Genomic DNA, 14,299 nt, shown 5'->3' on the forward strand with positions numbered 1-14,299 from the left:
TCACGTTTTTTTGTTCACACTACATAAACTTGTTCTGTGTAACTGAACAACACTGATTTGTCGTTAACGGCTAATACATGAATCTAATTACGCTCCATTTTTATACGTAACTTTCCTTCTTTAGTTCAATCACTCATGTAAATACCGTGCAAAGAAGTTTCTAGATATTTTGACTGAATCGTAAGTGCAAGGCTGCAAAGTAATACAAGCAGCATGATAAAGTGTTAATAACACAAAGTAAAGCCAAGTCTTCAGGGAAAGATGATTCCTACAGCCAAATATCATTCATGGCACCTCAGGAATCTAAAATAATACTGCTGCAGTCACAGTTGAAATTTGATGTCAAATGTTTACCACACCAGCTGTCCGCATTCTTTCGAGTTTTAAAATTTTTAGTTTAATTACACAGAGAAGTAAATGCACGTCACTAACAGAGCATTAAACATACTTTTGAAGTACGTGAGTGCCAATAAAATACTTGTTGAAAATGTGAAAAAATTGTGCTTCGAAATGAACCCTGTCATCCAATGAACACTGATGTACCAACTCTTCACACAGTTTATGGATACACCCATGTACAGGAACTAAATGAGAAATTGTGGGGATCAGGGGGAGGGAGAACAAAGGAGCAAAATTAACACTGATTAGCCAGAATGTAATGACTGCTTTCAAGTCACTGAAATGTGTCCACATACAGAGAACAGGAAAACCGCCAATTTGTGAGACTTTGACAAAAGGCTCATTGCAACTGTATGGTAACACAGAATGAGTGTCAAGTAAATGGCAAAAAATAATCAGTTGTTTACACATTGCAATCAATCATGCTTATGGAAACAGGGTTTTAGGTAGTAGATGAGCAACATGGCAATTGTTTGACAAATCTGAACAAATGGAGTAGCTACAGTGTCAAATATAGTGAATGCAAAACATTTTTGACCATAACTGTCCACATCATGTTATCATGAATGTGGGTCCAAAGTTAACATAGTTTGTGTGTGTCCCTCCCATTGGCCATAGGAACGGAACAAGGTGGGTAAAGGAGAAATGTAAACTAGTTGCCCAGCTACATAAATCAATATATCCTTTCAGACCACTAAATGGTTCTGTCCTGAGCTACTACCTTCCAGGCTCATTCCTCATCAACACATGCATCGCAGAAACAATCAGAAGTTTGATGATGTTTGGTTAGTGGGGCACTCAATGCATGGTCATCAGTGCCCAGACAAAGGACCAATATTTTTCACACTCCAATTTTTTACGCAGTCCAATCTAGCACTATCATGAATGACAATGATGATGATGATGCAATGATATGGGCAACACAAACACCCAGTCCCCGGGCAGAGAAAATCCCCAACCTGCCCGCGATCCACCACCAGAAGTGATAATATTAATGTTCACAGGATATCCACAAGAAACATTCTGGGACCTGCCATGGACATCTGATGGCAGGCATTTTGGTCTTCCATTTCAGTGACTAAGATAATGAATTTCTGAATCTAATGTGCAACACTGATTTTGAATACTTTAAATGCCCAAAGGTTTTCAACCAAATCATACTACAACGACTGGTACACAAACAACAGTAAAGTGTTTTCACACTGGGTTCTCTGTTGAACAAAGAGCTTGCACAATCAACAATTCAACAATTTTCTAGCAGATAGCAAACTGTTCACTGAACTCCTTGGTTTATACTGCAGATTTTAGATCTCAGGGTAATGTCATGTAAACAGAATCAATAACAAACTTTTTGGGCGATTAAAACCATTTGCCGGACAGATGCGAATTAAAAACCATTCCTTTCTCCGGCAATGTTTTTAATCACTGAGCTATCACGGCACAACTCATGATCTGCCCTCACATTTTCAATTCTATCAGTACCTGTCACCTACTTCCCAAACTTTACAGAAATTCTTGCAGCATACCTTGCTGGAATGGCACTCTAAAAGTAATGCGAGAGGTCCATTATGGAAACATTCCCGACATTATGTCCACAGTGTTATCAAATAACACAGTCATAGTGATAAGGATGACAACTTTACTTTGTTAATACAGCACAAGTAAAAAAAAAATCATGTAAGTAGAAAATGCATGAATAGCAGAAAGATAAATAAAATTCAATGGTGCAAGTACAGTAACTTACACTTCCCATTTCCCTCAACTTACATTTGCACACAGTACTGAAATTAAAATAAATAAGTAAAAAAAAGCGTTATCACCAGGCTGACATACTAACTTATGCTGTAAAATACTTAATATCTTCTACAAGACATTCTACACTTTTATCCGTCTCTTCTTCCCTCTTAAAATATCACTTCAAACAACTTTCAATTTGACTATCTACTACACTTCCATGTGGCACTAAAGTAAATCCCTTTATCCACTTTTCCCTTGCAGAATGTTACCATTTGTCTTGGGCGATGGGGGGGGGAGGGGGGGGGGGGGGGGTTAAAATCATACAAAACTAGCATCAACAGTTAAGGTTTTTGAGAATTAGAGACAAACTACCTTAACAGGCTATTAAAGAAATAATAAACAGTGAGCCATATTTTGTATTGATTCCAAAGTGTGTGGCATTTACGCAACAGACTGGATATTAATGGAGAGAAATGATTGCTACTGCTGAAAACGGGGTATCTGTTCAAGGTACTGCAAATTTGTTAAACAGTTTCATAGGCAATAATGACAAAAGAAGTTTTGAGATGGATCTGAAATGTTACATTTTTGCAAGTACTTATGTCTCTCAATACTATGACTAAACAAGTTTAATACATAAAATACTTCAAGATGAAAGATGAGGTTTCAGGCTAGGGAAAACAGTGTATTGCGATAGCTGCACAAAACAGGTCCCCCTGAACATTGTAGCACATTTATATTATTTCATAATAAGTGCTTTACATTTCAAGTTTCAAAGAACTGTACATTTTGTTACACAAATGTACACTTGCCACAAAATTAGACCGAAATTGGAATTTCACACACACAAACTTTCTGTCAACAGCTAACATGAATAATTTGCCACTTAAAATAATATCTTTCTCGATACAAAAAATTAGTTACTCATACACAATTACTGTTATGCCCATTTCAGTACTAGATCCCCAAAATTAATTAACTTTTTACTTTAAATAAGAAATGTCATCACAAAAGATAAGCAGCATTTGTCAGTTTAACTGTGAAGTTGATTTGTGTAATTCCATATGCAGTTTTTATCGTGTTTCAATGCCCAACAATGAAAGGGAACCATTTCCTTTGGGGAGTACAGTTCATACAATAATAAACTCAAAGTATCAAGTTTACAAATTTTGCATCTGTCACTTTTACAACCATTATTTTTGTAGTATGTTCACATTGGATGGAAATAGGTGTCTTATAAAACTTATTTGCTTTCTTTTTGTTAACTGACATGGAAACAACATATATTTAGGAGGGGGGAAATTAATGAAAATTGTGTCTACAATTAAACATCTTTCAATGTTACAAACTGTTAACAGTGAAGCAAATAGTAACTAAAGCACTAAGTCTTTTTACCTTCAAAATTGTGATAAAATAAGTAATTAAAAATATTTAATCCAGAAAATGTTAATATGAATCTTATGTAAATGAGAGGCACAGTCTACAGTTAATACAGTCTCATTAGTAGTTATCATATTCAAGAAACATAACCCATCATGCAAGCACCATGACAATGCAAATGACAAACTAAATTCCTATGGTTGCTTATGGTTTGAATTATTGCTTGTCATTAGTTCTACTACTCCTAACAATTTACTGAAGTTTTTCCAAACAAGATAGTTTCTGGAAAAATTATGCACAAAATTCAAAGTTACAACAGATCAATTTGTTGTTTAACATTTTAACTCAGTCTATGCAAAAATAACTTATAATAAATAACACATTACTTCTTGTATTGCCATGGTATAAATATCATGCACAGGAAGTGTAACTAATGGTGTAATGAAGCAAGCATCTATCTAGCAAGTGTTGTGGTGGGCTCCAGGCCTCGAAACCTACCCTCTGGCCACTGCACGCACACTGGAACAACACAAAAACACAAGCACGCCCTTAGCACAAACACCATAAGGATTAAGATTTTTTTATGCAGCTGCACCCATGTTAAAAGAGGCAGAAAGGGATCCAACTGAACAATCGTAACATGAAACATATGTGATTAAATACAACACTAGTGTATTATTAAAAATTTTTGTTCATCAATTTTGCCAGGTTGGATTGTTTAAGCCTTTATGCCTCTCTTATACAAATCCAAAGCAAAAAATTACAAAATAGTATGTGCAGCTGGAGTGTATCTAAATAAATAAAAGCTAATGACTACAAGAAAGTATAAAGATGCTTTTAGAAAAGAATACTAGTATACATCAAACATTTACTGTTTACCAAGAAGCATATGATAAGAACTGAATATATGCACTGAACAATAACTATATACCAACAATTCTTGAAATATGATTTCAAAATGTTTCTGCTGTTATCTGTATTTTTCAATTCAATAGCAGAAAATTTTGGCCACTGTCACAACTTTTGCATACTAACTGAAATGCACGTTCAATAACTCACATTATCAATTTCCTACCACCTTTCTGTAAATCTCAATCATCAACCTTACAAAAACATCAAAAATTACACACATATTACATGAAATTTTTTACTGCTGATGGAATATCCGCAATGCTGAGTATCCATAGCAGAGTCTTAGATGCACATTTGCTCTTACAATTTACACGAAGTCACGTTTTGTATCCCCGATTGGGACACAATTGTATGTGTCAATAATGACCAGTTTACATTTTTCATGATTTAGCTCATTGGTGTGTTTTAGCATGCTGAAGCCCAAAAAACTTCTGCTGCCAAAATTTTATAACCTGAGAACACTGATTCAGTTGTATAGTTGACCTGACGTGTATATCAGCATCGAGTTTGATACACCAACAGAAAGCAAAGCTGAGGAAAATAGAGCCATATGATAAAACAAGTAACACAGGTCATAAATTCCATCTTTAGCTATTTATGTACTGCTTTGATAAAGAGAGTACAATTTTTAAATTTGTTTCACTATTACTGTGTTCTAGTGCAGCAAATAATTCATAAACAAAAAATCAATTCTCAACATAAGAAAGTCAGCACAGCTTTCTTTTCCAATTTTATGAACTTGTATTGCCTTGTGCTATGATTATCAGGATATGATCAGCAAAATTAAAATTCTGAAATGTACCCTGAAGTTCTTAAATGTCAATGTAAGTAATTTTGTGTGTGTGTGTGTGTGTGTGTGTGTGTGTGTGTGTGTGTTTTGTGAAAGGAGGGGAGGGGGCAGAGGGTGTGGGGGTTAACACACGCATTCACAATAAGATAATTTAAAATTAAATAGCTATAATTATATAAATAGCGCTTAAAATTAAATATACCCACTCCAATTGTACACGTGGTTGACTCTGCAAAGAAGCAAGTTGACTCCCCTTTTAATGTGTTATGATGTGCACAAATGCAACTGAAATGTGGGTCAGGCTAAAAACCATCTATGTAAAATGATCTGCAGTTAATACAATGGTGTATTTTTTTAATTATAGAATACAGCCAACAGATACAACTGCATCAAATCATCAGTCAACTTCAATCTCTGGTATAAGCCTTAGCTGATACTAGTGAACCTGTCACAAAAGTTATCAAGATGTCAAAAATTTTGCAATGTGTCATCAAAATCAGGTTCTTTGTTCACAATTCGGGTATAGTTGCAGGAGAAATTAAGTTGGACAATCAGTGTTGTCAAATTATGTTTAAACGTCCAGGTCTACTACAAACAAATCCTGCTTTCTTTAATTCCACAGTGATCTTGCACGAAAGACTTGCATACAGCCATTTCACAAGTCTGAAGTATACAGCCAATATGAAGATAGTTCCTGGATTACAAATAAAGAAAGATTAAGATCTTTATTGCGAATCATGTCAGTATGGCAAGATGAAGAGAGACTCATTTAATTCCAAATAGTTCCTGGTTTACAAATAAAGAAAGATTAAGATCTTTATTGCGAATCATGTCAGTATGGCAAGATGAAGAGAGACTCATTTAATTCCAATTCAGAATCAAGACTGAAAGATCCTGGCAAATTTACTCAGGTAAATTTGAGTGGATGGATGAAAAAACTCACTCTTCAAGATGCAGATTTGTACACATTTTTCAAGGATGACTGGACTTCATACAGTTTTGCATATTTTCATGATAGTAAACATGACACTTTCCCTGTGTTTTTGGAGTTTCAGAGACTGATTAAAAGACAAACAGGCAACAAAATCTGAGTTCTGAGAAATGACAAAGGCACGAAACTCATAAATAAGCAATTTGAAGATTATTTCAGGCAAAATGGAATAATACATGAGAAAACACTAACTTGTATACAGAAGCAAAATGGCTGAACTGAGCAAGAAAACAGATCCTTGTTTATTGTACACACACTATGTTGTTGGGTACAGAGTCATTTCATGAACTGTATGCATAGGCAGTAAATTGTACTGCATGTATCTTAAATTGTTGACCATGTAAAGCAAGCAATACTGATATCACATTTGAAAAATTGTTTGGAAAACCCCTTTCTTTAAAACACAAGTTTGGTTCAGCAGCGTATCAGTTTAGATCAAAATTTGATAGTAAATCAAAGAAACTGATCACAGTTAGCTACAAGATATGCAACAGCAATTACAGCCTCTACAATTACAGCCTCTATAATTGTGAGTCCAAGAAAATTACTATAGTAACTCGCATATATTCCGCACCCACAATGCGCGTGTGCAATTGCTGGGTGCGAAACAGAAGTCAGAAGACACTAGCACCGGCAGAGGCCACCACTCTTGCACACATGTGCAGCCTCTCCACATTGCACTTTCCGGCCTTGCTCTCAGTAATAGGTTGACATTTCACTTATGTTTATCGGACTAGTAGTGTAGCCACTCCATGGCAAGTGTCTTCTTGTACAAGTGTTCTAGATGTAATGAAGTGTTGTGTCTACCATCATTTGTGTGTTCTCATGGCCAGAACACACTGGCAACAAGTAGGCTCGTTGTTTCACACGTTTTGTCGGGGTGTTGCATTTTACCCCTTGTTGTGATAAGGAGTCTGCTTCAAACGCTGGTGTGACAACAGTCTGAAATATTTACAGCCATGAAACAGGCTGTGCTCTACCCCCTTTCATCCCCTGATATGTTTCCCCCTCTGTTCCTACCACCTGATGAGGTGGTGGAAGATTGGGAAGCATATGAACACCACCTATGGCAACTCCCAGCTTTCCACATTATAGATGCTGAAATATGTTGTGCACAGTTTTTGTCATGGCTTTCTCCCACCTTGTATCATATGTTGCGGCATTAAGTCCTGTTGCAGGAACCTTCCTCATTGTCATTCAACAATTTATCTTCATTGCTTTCATCCTATTACTGCGGCCGCACATGTCGTGGCTGCTACAGTTGGATTCTACCAATGCAAAAAATAGCCCCATCAGTCTTATCATGCCTGGGTCCCAACCCTCCAAGGCCTTAGTTCCAAGTGCCATTCTATCGAATCTAAAGAGTCATATGTGCACGTCATTGTTCACGATGTTGTCATCTGCTCTGCCCTGGATAAGGACTTACAGCAATGGACCCCCAATCAGAAAACCTCCCCCTCAAAGAGGTTTTGTCCACTGCCCAGTCATATCAGGCCTCATAAGTTACTGGTCATCAGCTGATAGCATGATGCGCCGTCATGGCAGTACAGGGTGGCCCAGCTGCATCCACTATATGTGGGAGGATGACATCATGGAGTGCAAGCCAGCACATGAACAGCATTCCAATTGCCTCTGCCTGTTGCCATCCTGTGTGTCTTATTACTCCAAACATGATAAATCTTAGTGTCCCCCAGCACTGGGCCATTTGTCACATGCATCCAAACGAAAGCCACATTGCGGTAGTCTAATACTCAACTGCACAGAAAGCACCATCAGACGACATGGATATGGATATCTAGGAAGTGTCACTGTCAGGGCCAGTTTCCAATCAGGATTACAACAAACTTTTTATTGAGTTTTTGGACTCTGGCGACAGCTGAGTCTGCAGGTAGCTAATGTTGGTGTTCAAACATTTCACCTCACTCTCCTAGGTGCTGTCACCAGTAAACAGGAGCCTAATGGGGTATGGTAAACAGCAAATCCTCTTGTTTGGCAATTTCATGGCTACAATCACCTGTAGGTCAGTCACTCTGCCTGTTACATTTATTTGTACCAACAATGCTAGTTCAGCAAACATTTTTGGGTTTGATGCCATTCAGGTTTTCAGCTTTTCAGTCATGAACTCCATACAGTTGATGCGTGCTGGAGTCCCCTAACAATAACTGGAATCTCTGCACTCAGAATTTCAGGATATCTTGTGGAAGGCCTAGTATGTGCTTCGGACTTTCAAGCCCACATAACCTTAAAGTAGTTGGCTCAGCCTAGATTTTTTTGCGCTAGGTAAATTCCTACAGCCCTACACTCCTACATCGAGGCAAAGCTGGACTTGCTTGCATCTTCCAAGGTTGTGGTTTCCATTTCCTCTAGTGAATGAACCACACTCTTTTTAATCATTAGGAAACGCACTGGTAAACTGCTCATCATACATTCAGAGTCTGGGGTTGACACATACCCATTGCTACATCCAGATGAGCTGCTCACACAGTTAGAAGCAGATTGATTCTTCTCAAAACTCGATCTTTGCTAAGCATATCAACAGTTACCCTTGGATGACGAGTCCAAGCGGACAATGGGTCTTAATACATCTTTTGGCCTGTACCAACACAGTTTATGTTTGGGGAGTCAAGCGCCCCATAACTTTTCAACACTATCTGGGACAGGTCACATCCATTATTCCACACTTTTTTCCAACTACCTGAATGATATTGTAACTGGATGGACGACAAATGACCACCTACACAATCTCTAGGGTTTTTTCAAAAACTCCAGGCAGTGGATATGTGTTGCAGTCTGCAGAAGTCCAAATTTTTTCAACTGTCTCTTAAGTATCTGGGCCACACCATACCCCTGGTGAGTGTGATCAGGGCCATTACAGACCTGCCGTGTCCCTCATCACTGCAAGAACTACTGGCTTTTCTGGGTAAAATTAGCACTGGTTCATTCCCAGGTTGTCCACCATTGCAAGCCCTCTCTACCTCCTCCTTCCTTTGTCAGATCTCTGACGTGCAACCAGGCGTTTTCCAGGTTGAAGGTCTGCCTCAGATCAGCACTATAACTAGCTACATTTGATTCTGACGAAACACTGACTTTGACTACGAAGCCTTGCAGTACGGCATGTAGGCAGGCCACGTCCATCAGAACGCAGACAGCTCAGAGAAGCCACTGACGACTGCATCCAAAACTCTCCGATCAGCACACATCCACTACTCTCAGGTCAAGAAGGTGGCTCCGGACATTCTGTATGCATTTTCTTCTATGGCGTCAAATTTCAGCTCCTTACAGGCCACAAGCCATTAGTTTCATTATTTAGTCCATACACCCAGGTCCACTATATGATGGCCCACAGGTTTTAACTATTGGCCTTGTTTCTCTCCAAATACCACTATGAAATCCATTTTTACCCCATTGGGAGCCATGCCAATGTGGACATTGTATGCCGGCTGCAAGTTGGCCCGGACCTCGGGTTTAATGGAGAGGAGCTTGTGTTTTTTCATTTGGATATCACCTCCCATCAAGTGTTTCTGAGCACTAGCACCTGTGTCACCAAGGCACTTCATGTCACCCCATCCTCTTATCAACTCAGCATCCTGGTCACCCTCCCAATCTGCTTCGTAGCTACTTTGCCTTGTGCCATCGCCTCTCGGTCTGCGACTGGTTCCTCTTTCTCTAAATGGGTGACAACTCCCAGGGGGATTATTCCCAAGAGTTTGTGGCCGGAGGTTTTACAGCTGTTACAGCACTGACCAGGAGCTGGAGCATTTAGATGCATGTCCCCACTGTGCTAGTCAATAGGCAGTTCCCAAGACTTTTTTTCTCCTTGTGGCCTCCAGCAACCCAGCCTTGGGCCACATGGGGAAGCCAAGCACTTGGTTCACACCTGTAAAACCCAGGTGAAAAAAAGTCTGCAGGACTTTCCTGTGTAGGAGGCATTACAGTTCATTCTCATGGCCTATCGGTTCCCTCAGTCCTGCCAAGCTTCTCTAAGGGTGCTAGCTGGGTATGCTGCTCCTCGTCCTCCATCCTGGATCTCGCTTACCTTCGTATTCCGAAGTACTGAGTTTCCTAACAAGGTTGGCAGTCTGGGTGCATAGTTTAGGTTGGCACCCCTGCTGGTTACCAGTAGTCATCACACATCAGAACAGCAAGCATGTCTAGACACTCCGAGCTAGAGACTGAGAGGTACAGCACCATTAAAATCACCTCCAAGTCCAACTGAGCTGTATTTTATCTGAAATACTGGGTAGCAGAGTAGGAAAACTTGAATGCGGTCTCCCTCTCCCCACCCATCCACACACACCCTTTTATCCAGATATGATGACCTCTGCAACAGATAAAACCTAAGTGTACATGACTGTGGCTAACTAAAAATGTCAGCCCTACAACATCGTAGCAATAAGAAAGTGTGTAGAGGCATGTGAAAGATTCATTTAATTTCCTCTTTATTTAAATCAACTCCTTCATCAGTTTGATAATACATCTATTTGGGCCAGCAATCTTCACTTGCATCTTCTCCTTTCATTTATCTCTCTGTATGTGTCAGCACAAAAACAGATATCCACATTCACATTTATTGTTTACCACATTCAACAGTTGTCAGTGTATTTACAGTTTTAAAACTGGCTAAATGAAGTTTGTGCATCAACCTCTGTTAAATTTTAATTTGGTCTCCACAATTCCACAATCCCCCCAAAACAATAGTATGGTCTATAAATAATGATAACAGCAAGGAACATTTTGTGTGTGTGTGTGTGTGTGTGTGTGTGTGTGTGTGTGTGTGTGTGTGTGTGTGTGTGAGAGAGAGAGAGAGAGAGAGAGAGAGAGAGAGAGAGAGAGAGAGAGAGAGAGAGAGAAGGTGCGCGCGAGCACACGCGTGCCATAAAATGTATCAGCAATGCTTCAGAAAGCCAACTATAAATAAGCCATTACTTTTGGAAAAAAATAGCAACAAAAGTACAGCAAAAAGCTACAATAAAAAAAGTGTAGCAAATCTTACTACACTGAAACCCAAGATAAGAACACTAAACAGTGTGTGCAAGATCTGTTAGCATCATGTCAGCCATAAAGAATGAAACAAAGCAAAATTAAGGCAATGAATAAAAGTCATTAAAATTGGCATAAATGAGATCTGACAAAAGAACAATGCAATATCCCACTGGCAGACAAACCCAACACCAAGAAAGTCAAGTGGGAGCTCTCACCGAGTGTGGGCACCGTCCCATTCCTAGTCAGAAAAACTAAACGAATAAAAAAAAAAAAGTGACAAAAGCTATGAATAATGCAATCTATAATGTGAGAAACATTAACATATGCACAAAGGCCAGAAATACATTTATTTAAATACCTCAAACAACATGGAAACTAATGAAATATATATATATATAAGCTCTCAATAAGTAGACTAATCACAAAGCAACTTCTGATGAAAGCATTTCACGGTTCATTATGGAGAAGTACTATTTTAACGCTATATTTTCAAAGATACTTAGAACAAAAATGACATTAAATTACACATCTACAGCTAATTATGAAAGAAACATGCAAGTTAATATGTGTACATTTTCTACATAAATATGAAAATACTGATATTGTACTGGCACTATCCCACTGCACTGAAATATCAAGTTTAAAAGGCTGAACTTTGCAACAGCAAAAAACATTGTGCATTAAGAAGTATTCCAAATATACACCAATCATGTTCATATTTATGGAGGTTTGACGTATTTTTCACTGAATGTAATTAAAAATGGGGTTTAAATGAGAGGGAGTAACTGCATCTACATTCTGTAACAGTATATCCATGCTCCAAAAAAATTTGGACTTTGACATCAATTTACATCAATCAAATAAACCCAAAATAAGATTTAGTGTTAATTACAAGCAAATAAAAATGAAAAAAACTGCCATGCTTTTTATACCCTTGTGCAAAATTATCTACAGATCTACATTGGGATTCAGATGTCAACTTCATGGATATCAATTAGTGCCCTTCTGCAAGTCTATTAAAATTTTAAGATCAAAGAAAAAAAATTCACATCTTAACTGAGAATAAATATACAGAAATGTAATGTATTTTATATTAAAAAGAACTGCACAATTACTGTTGAATATTAACTTCTCAGTTCATGTAGCACAGCCACAAAAAACAGAGTCCAATACTTAGTTGATGGTCCAGTTCCTATTTTACCATCAGTTCTTCCTTACTATTAATTTATATTTCCAGCACTTAATACCACCAAAACCTTATGAAATTTAATAATAAACTAAATCTCTTGGAAACAGTATACAGGACAATAACGTGTACAGTGGGATAGTAAATTCTACTCTGAATGAATGTATTAGGTATTATAATAGTAAACACTGTATTATGAGGTTAGCTATGTTACCACTTTTATGCAGTTTAACCTTCTCCCTTCCTTTTCACTCTGTGCTTTAATATTAGTCATAAAACCTCAGACGAAGGCACCCATTTTTCATAATTAGCCACCATAAATGACAAAAACTATATGGCCTGGAAAGCAGAGCTTGGTGAAGAAACCTAGTGAACACTGTTAGAAAACAATATACACAATTTACAAGAATCAATAGAATTCATGTGCAAATTTTTGAGTGAAACATGAAGTCTATCAGGCTTGAATAATAGATAATATGATTGGAATCTTGAGTGTAATTTTGAACTAACTTATATCTATGACTGCTGTTTCACATCTGAGAAGTGTACAGCAAGACATTAGTTTGTGATTGCCACAAACATTCTCAAAAAGAAAGCCAACTTTATATTTGGGGGATGCGTGTGATTGAAGACAGTTGATAAATGTATTGTGTCAAGTCTGTGGTTCAGTGTGACTGTAATTTATAGTTCTGAAATCAAAGTTTATTGGACTCTGAGCAAGAAAATACGTAAAGTGGAGACAAACTGAATATAACAGAAGTAACACTAAGTTTCATCTATTGTATGACAGTACAGAACAGAAAATGTCTGTGGTTTCAATCGTGGCTGTTCAATATATAACTCTTATCACTTCCACGACTAAGTCTACCGAGTCTCTAAGCTACCTCAGCTGTAGGATTATTGTAGAGGATGTGGAAAAGATATGTGCAAGTAATAATGAAACTTTACACACCATAGATTTTATATGTATTTACAGATGTGGACTCCAACAGCAGGGAAAAAATTTCTCAGAGCTGACTTTGAGACACATTTTGACCAATTTTATCACATACCATCAAATTTCTTGCTAGGTTACTCTCATAAGTTCACATTATACATCTGTTTTGTGACATTTCATAGACTAAATATAACACAAGGTATGACACCTTTAGTTGCAAATTTCCTGTCCCCTGAACCAATTTCTTGTCATGGTAATGTTACATCTAAAACTTCAACTTAAACCTTCAGTAAAATAACAGTGGTGTACTAGAACCCAAATTATGTTGCTGCATTTGTACTATGAGGGAGGAATGCAAAACTTAAATTAAAGAATGAGAAAGAAACTGAATGTACTCAGTAGACTGTTACAAAAGCCACTGGCAATTGTTCATCAACAATAATATGTGATAGTAAACATGAAATGGAACAGAAAGAGTTATGGATAGGAGGAAGAATTTTAAATGACACCACTGGCAATGAAATGACAAAACTGGAAATGTCAGACAAAGCTACCAATACAAGAGCAAGAAGAAGAGGGGGGGGGGGGGGGGGGGGGGGAGAGAGAGAGAGAGAGAGAGAGAGAGAGAGAGAGAGAGAGAGAGAGGGGGGGGGGGGGGGGCAAGGAAAACAATTACAATAGGCCTACAACGGAAACAGAACGTGGAAGTGTGACTGGTCTACCTACCCTGAAGTTGGGTGAAATGGAAGAAGAAGAAGAAGAAGAAGAAGAAGAAGAAACCCATAATAACTTGAAGATGCCAGCTAAATTATATTACGGTAAACTGCAGAGAGACTCAGGCCTTGATATTAATTTAGACCATATTTTAGCAAGAATAAAGGATACTTTTTTTTCCTCAGAATGCCAATGGAAGGTGGCAGAGATAAGAAAAATAGAATTCTCAAAAAATTGGTAGAACAATATCTGATTTACACAAAATTCCAT

General features: G+C 37.9%; 1 protein-coding gene across 19 annotated transcripts in view; it reads right to left on the reverse strand.

The window, feature by feature from the left end:
- The window catches only part of LOC126478296 (RNA binding protein fox-1 homolog 3-like), a 468,968-nt gene that overhangs the window by 63,385 nt on the left and 391,284 nt on the right, over window positions 1-14,299 (reverse strand). For 13 of the 19 annotated variants that reach the window (XR_007587438.1, XR_007587439.1, XR_007587440.1 and 10 more), the window contains one exon: window positions 4,015-4,035. The exons of the other annotated variants lie outside the window; for them this stretch is intronic. Coding sequence is in view for 10 of the 13 variants with exons in the window: in XM_050103698.1 (XP_049959655.1) it covers window positions 4,015-4,035 (21 nt within the window). In the remaining 3 variants the exon portion in view is untranslated. The remainder of the gene's footprint in view (window positions 1-4,014; window positions 4,036-14,299) is intronic. 19 annotated transcript variants of the gene reach the window in all.

This window comes from Schistocerca serialis, chromosome 1 (assembly GCF_023864345.2).
Source record: "Schistocerca serialis cubense isolate TAMUIC-IGC-003099 chromosome 1, iqSchSeri2.2, whole genome shotgun sequence".
Classification (NCBI taxonomy): Eukaryota; Metazoa; Arthropoda; class Insecta; order Orthoptera; family Acrididae; genus Schistocerca; species Schistocerca serialis.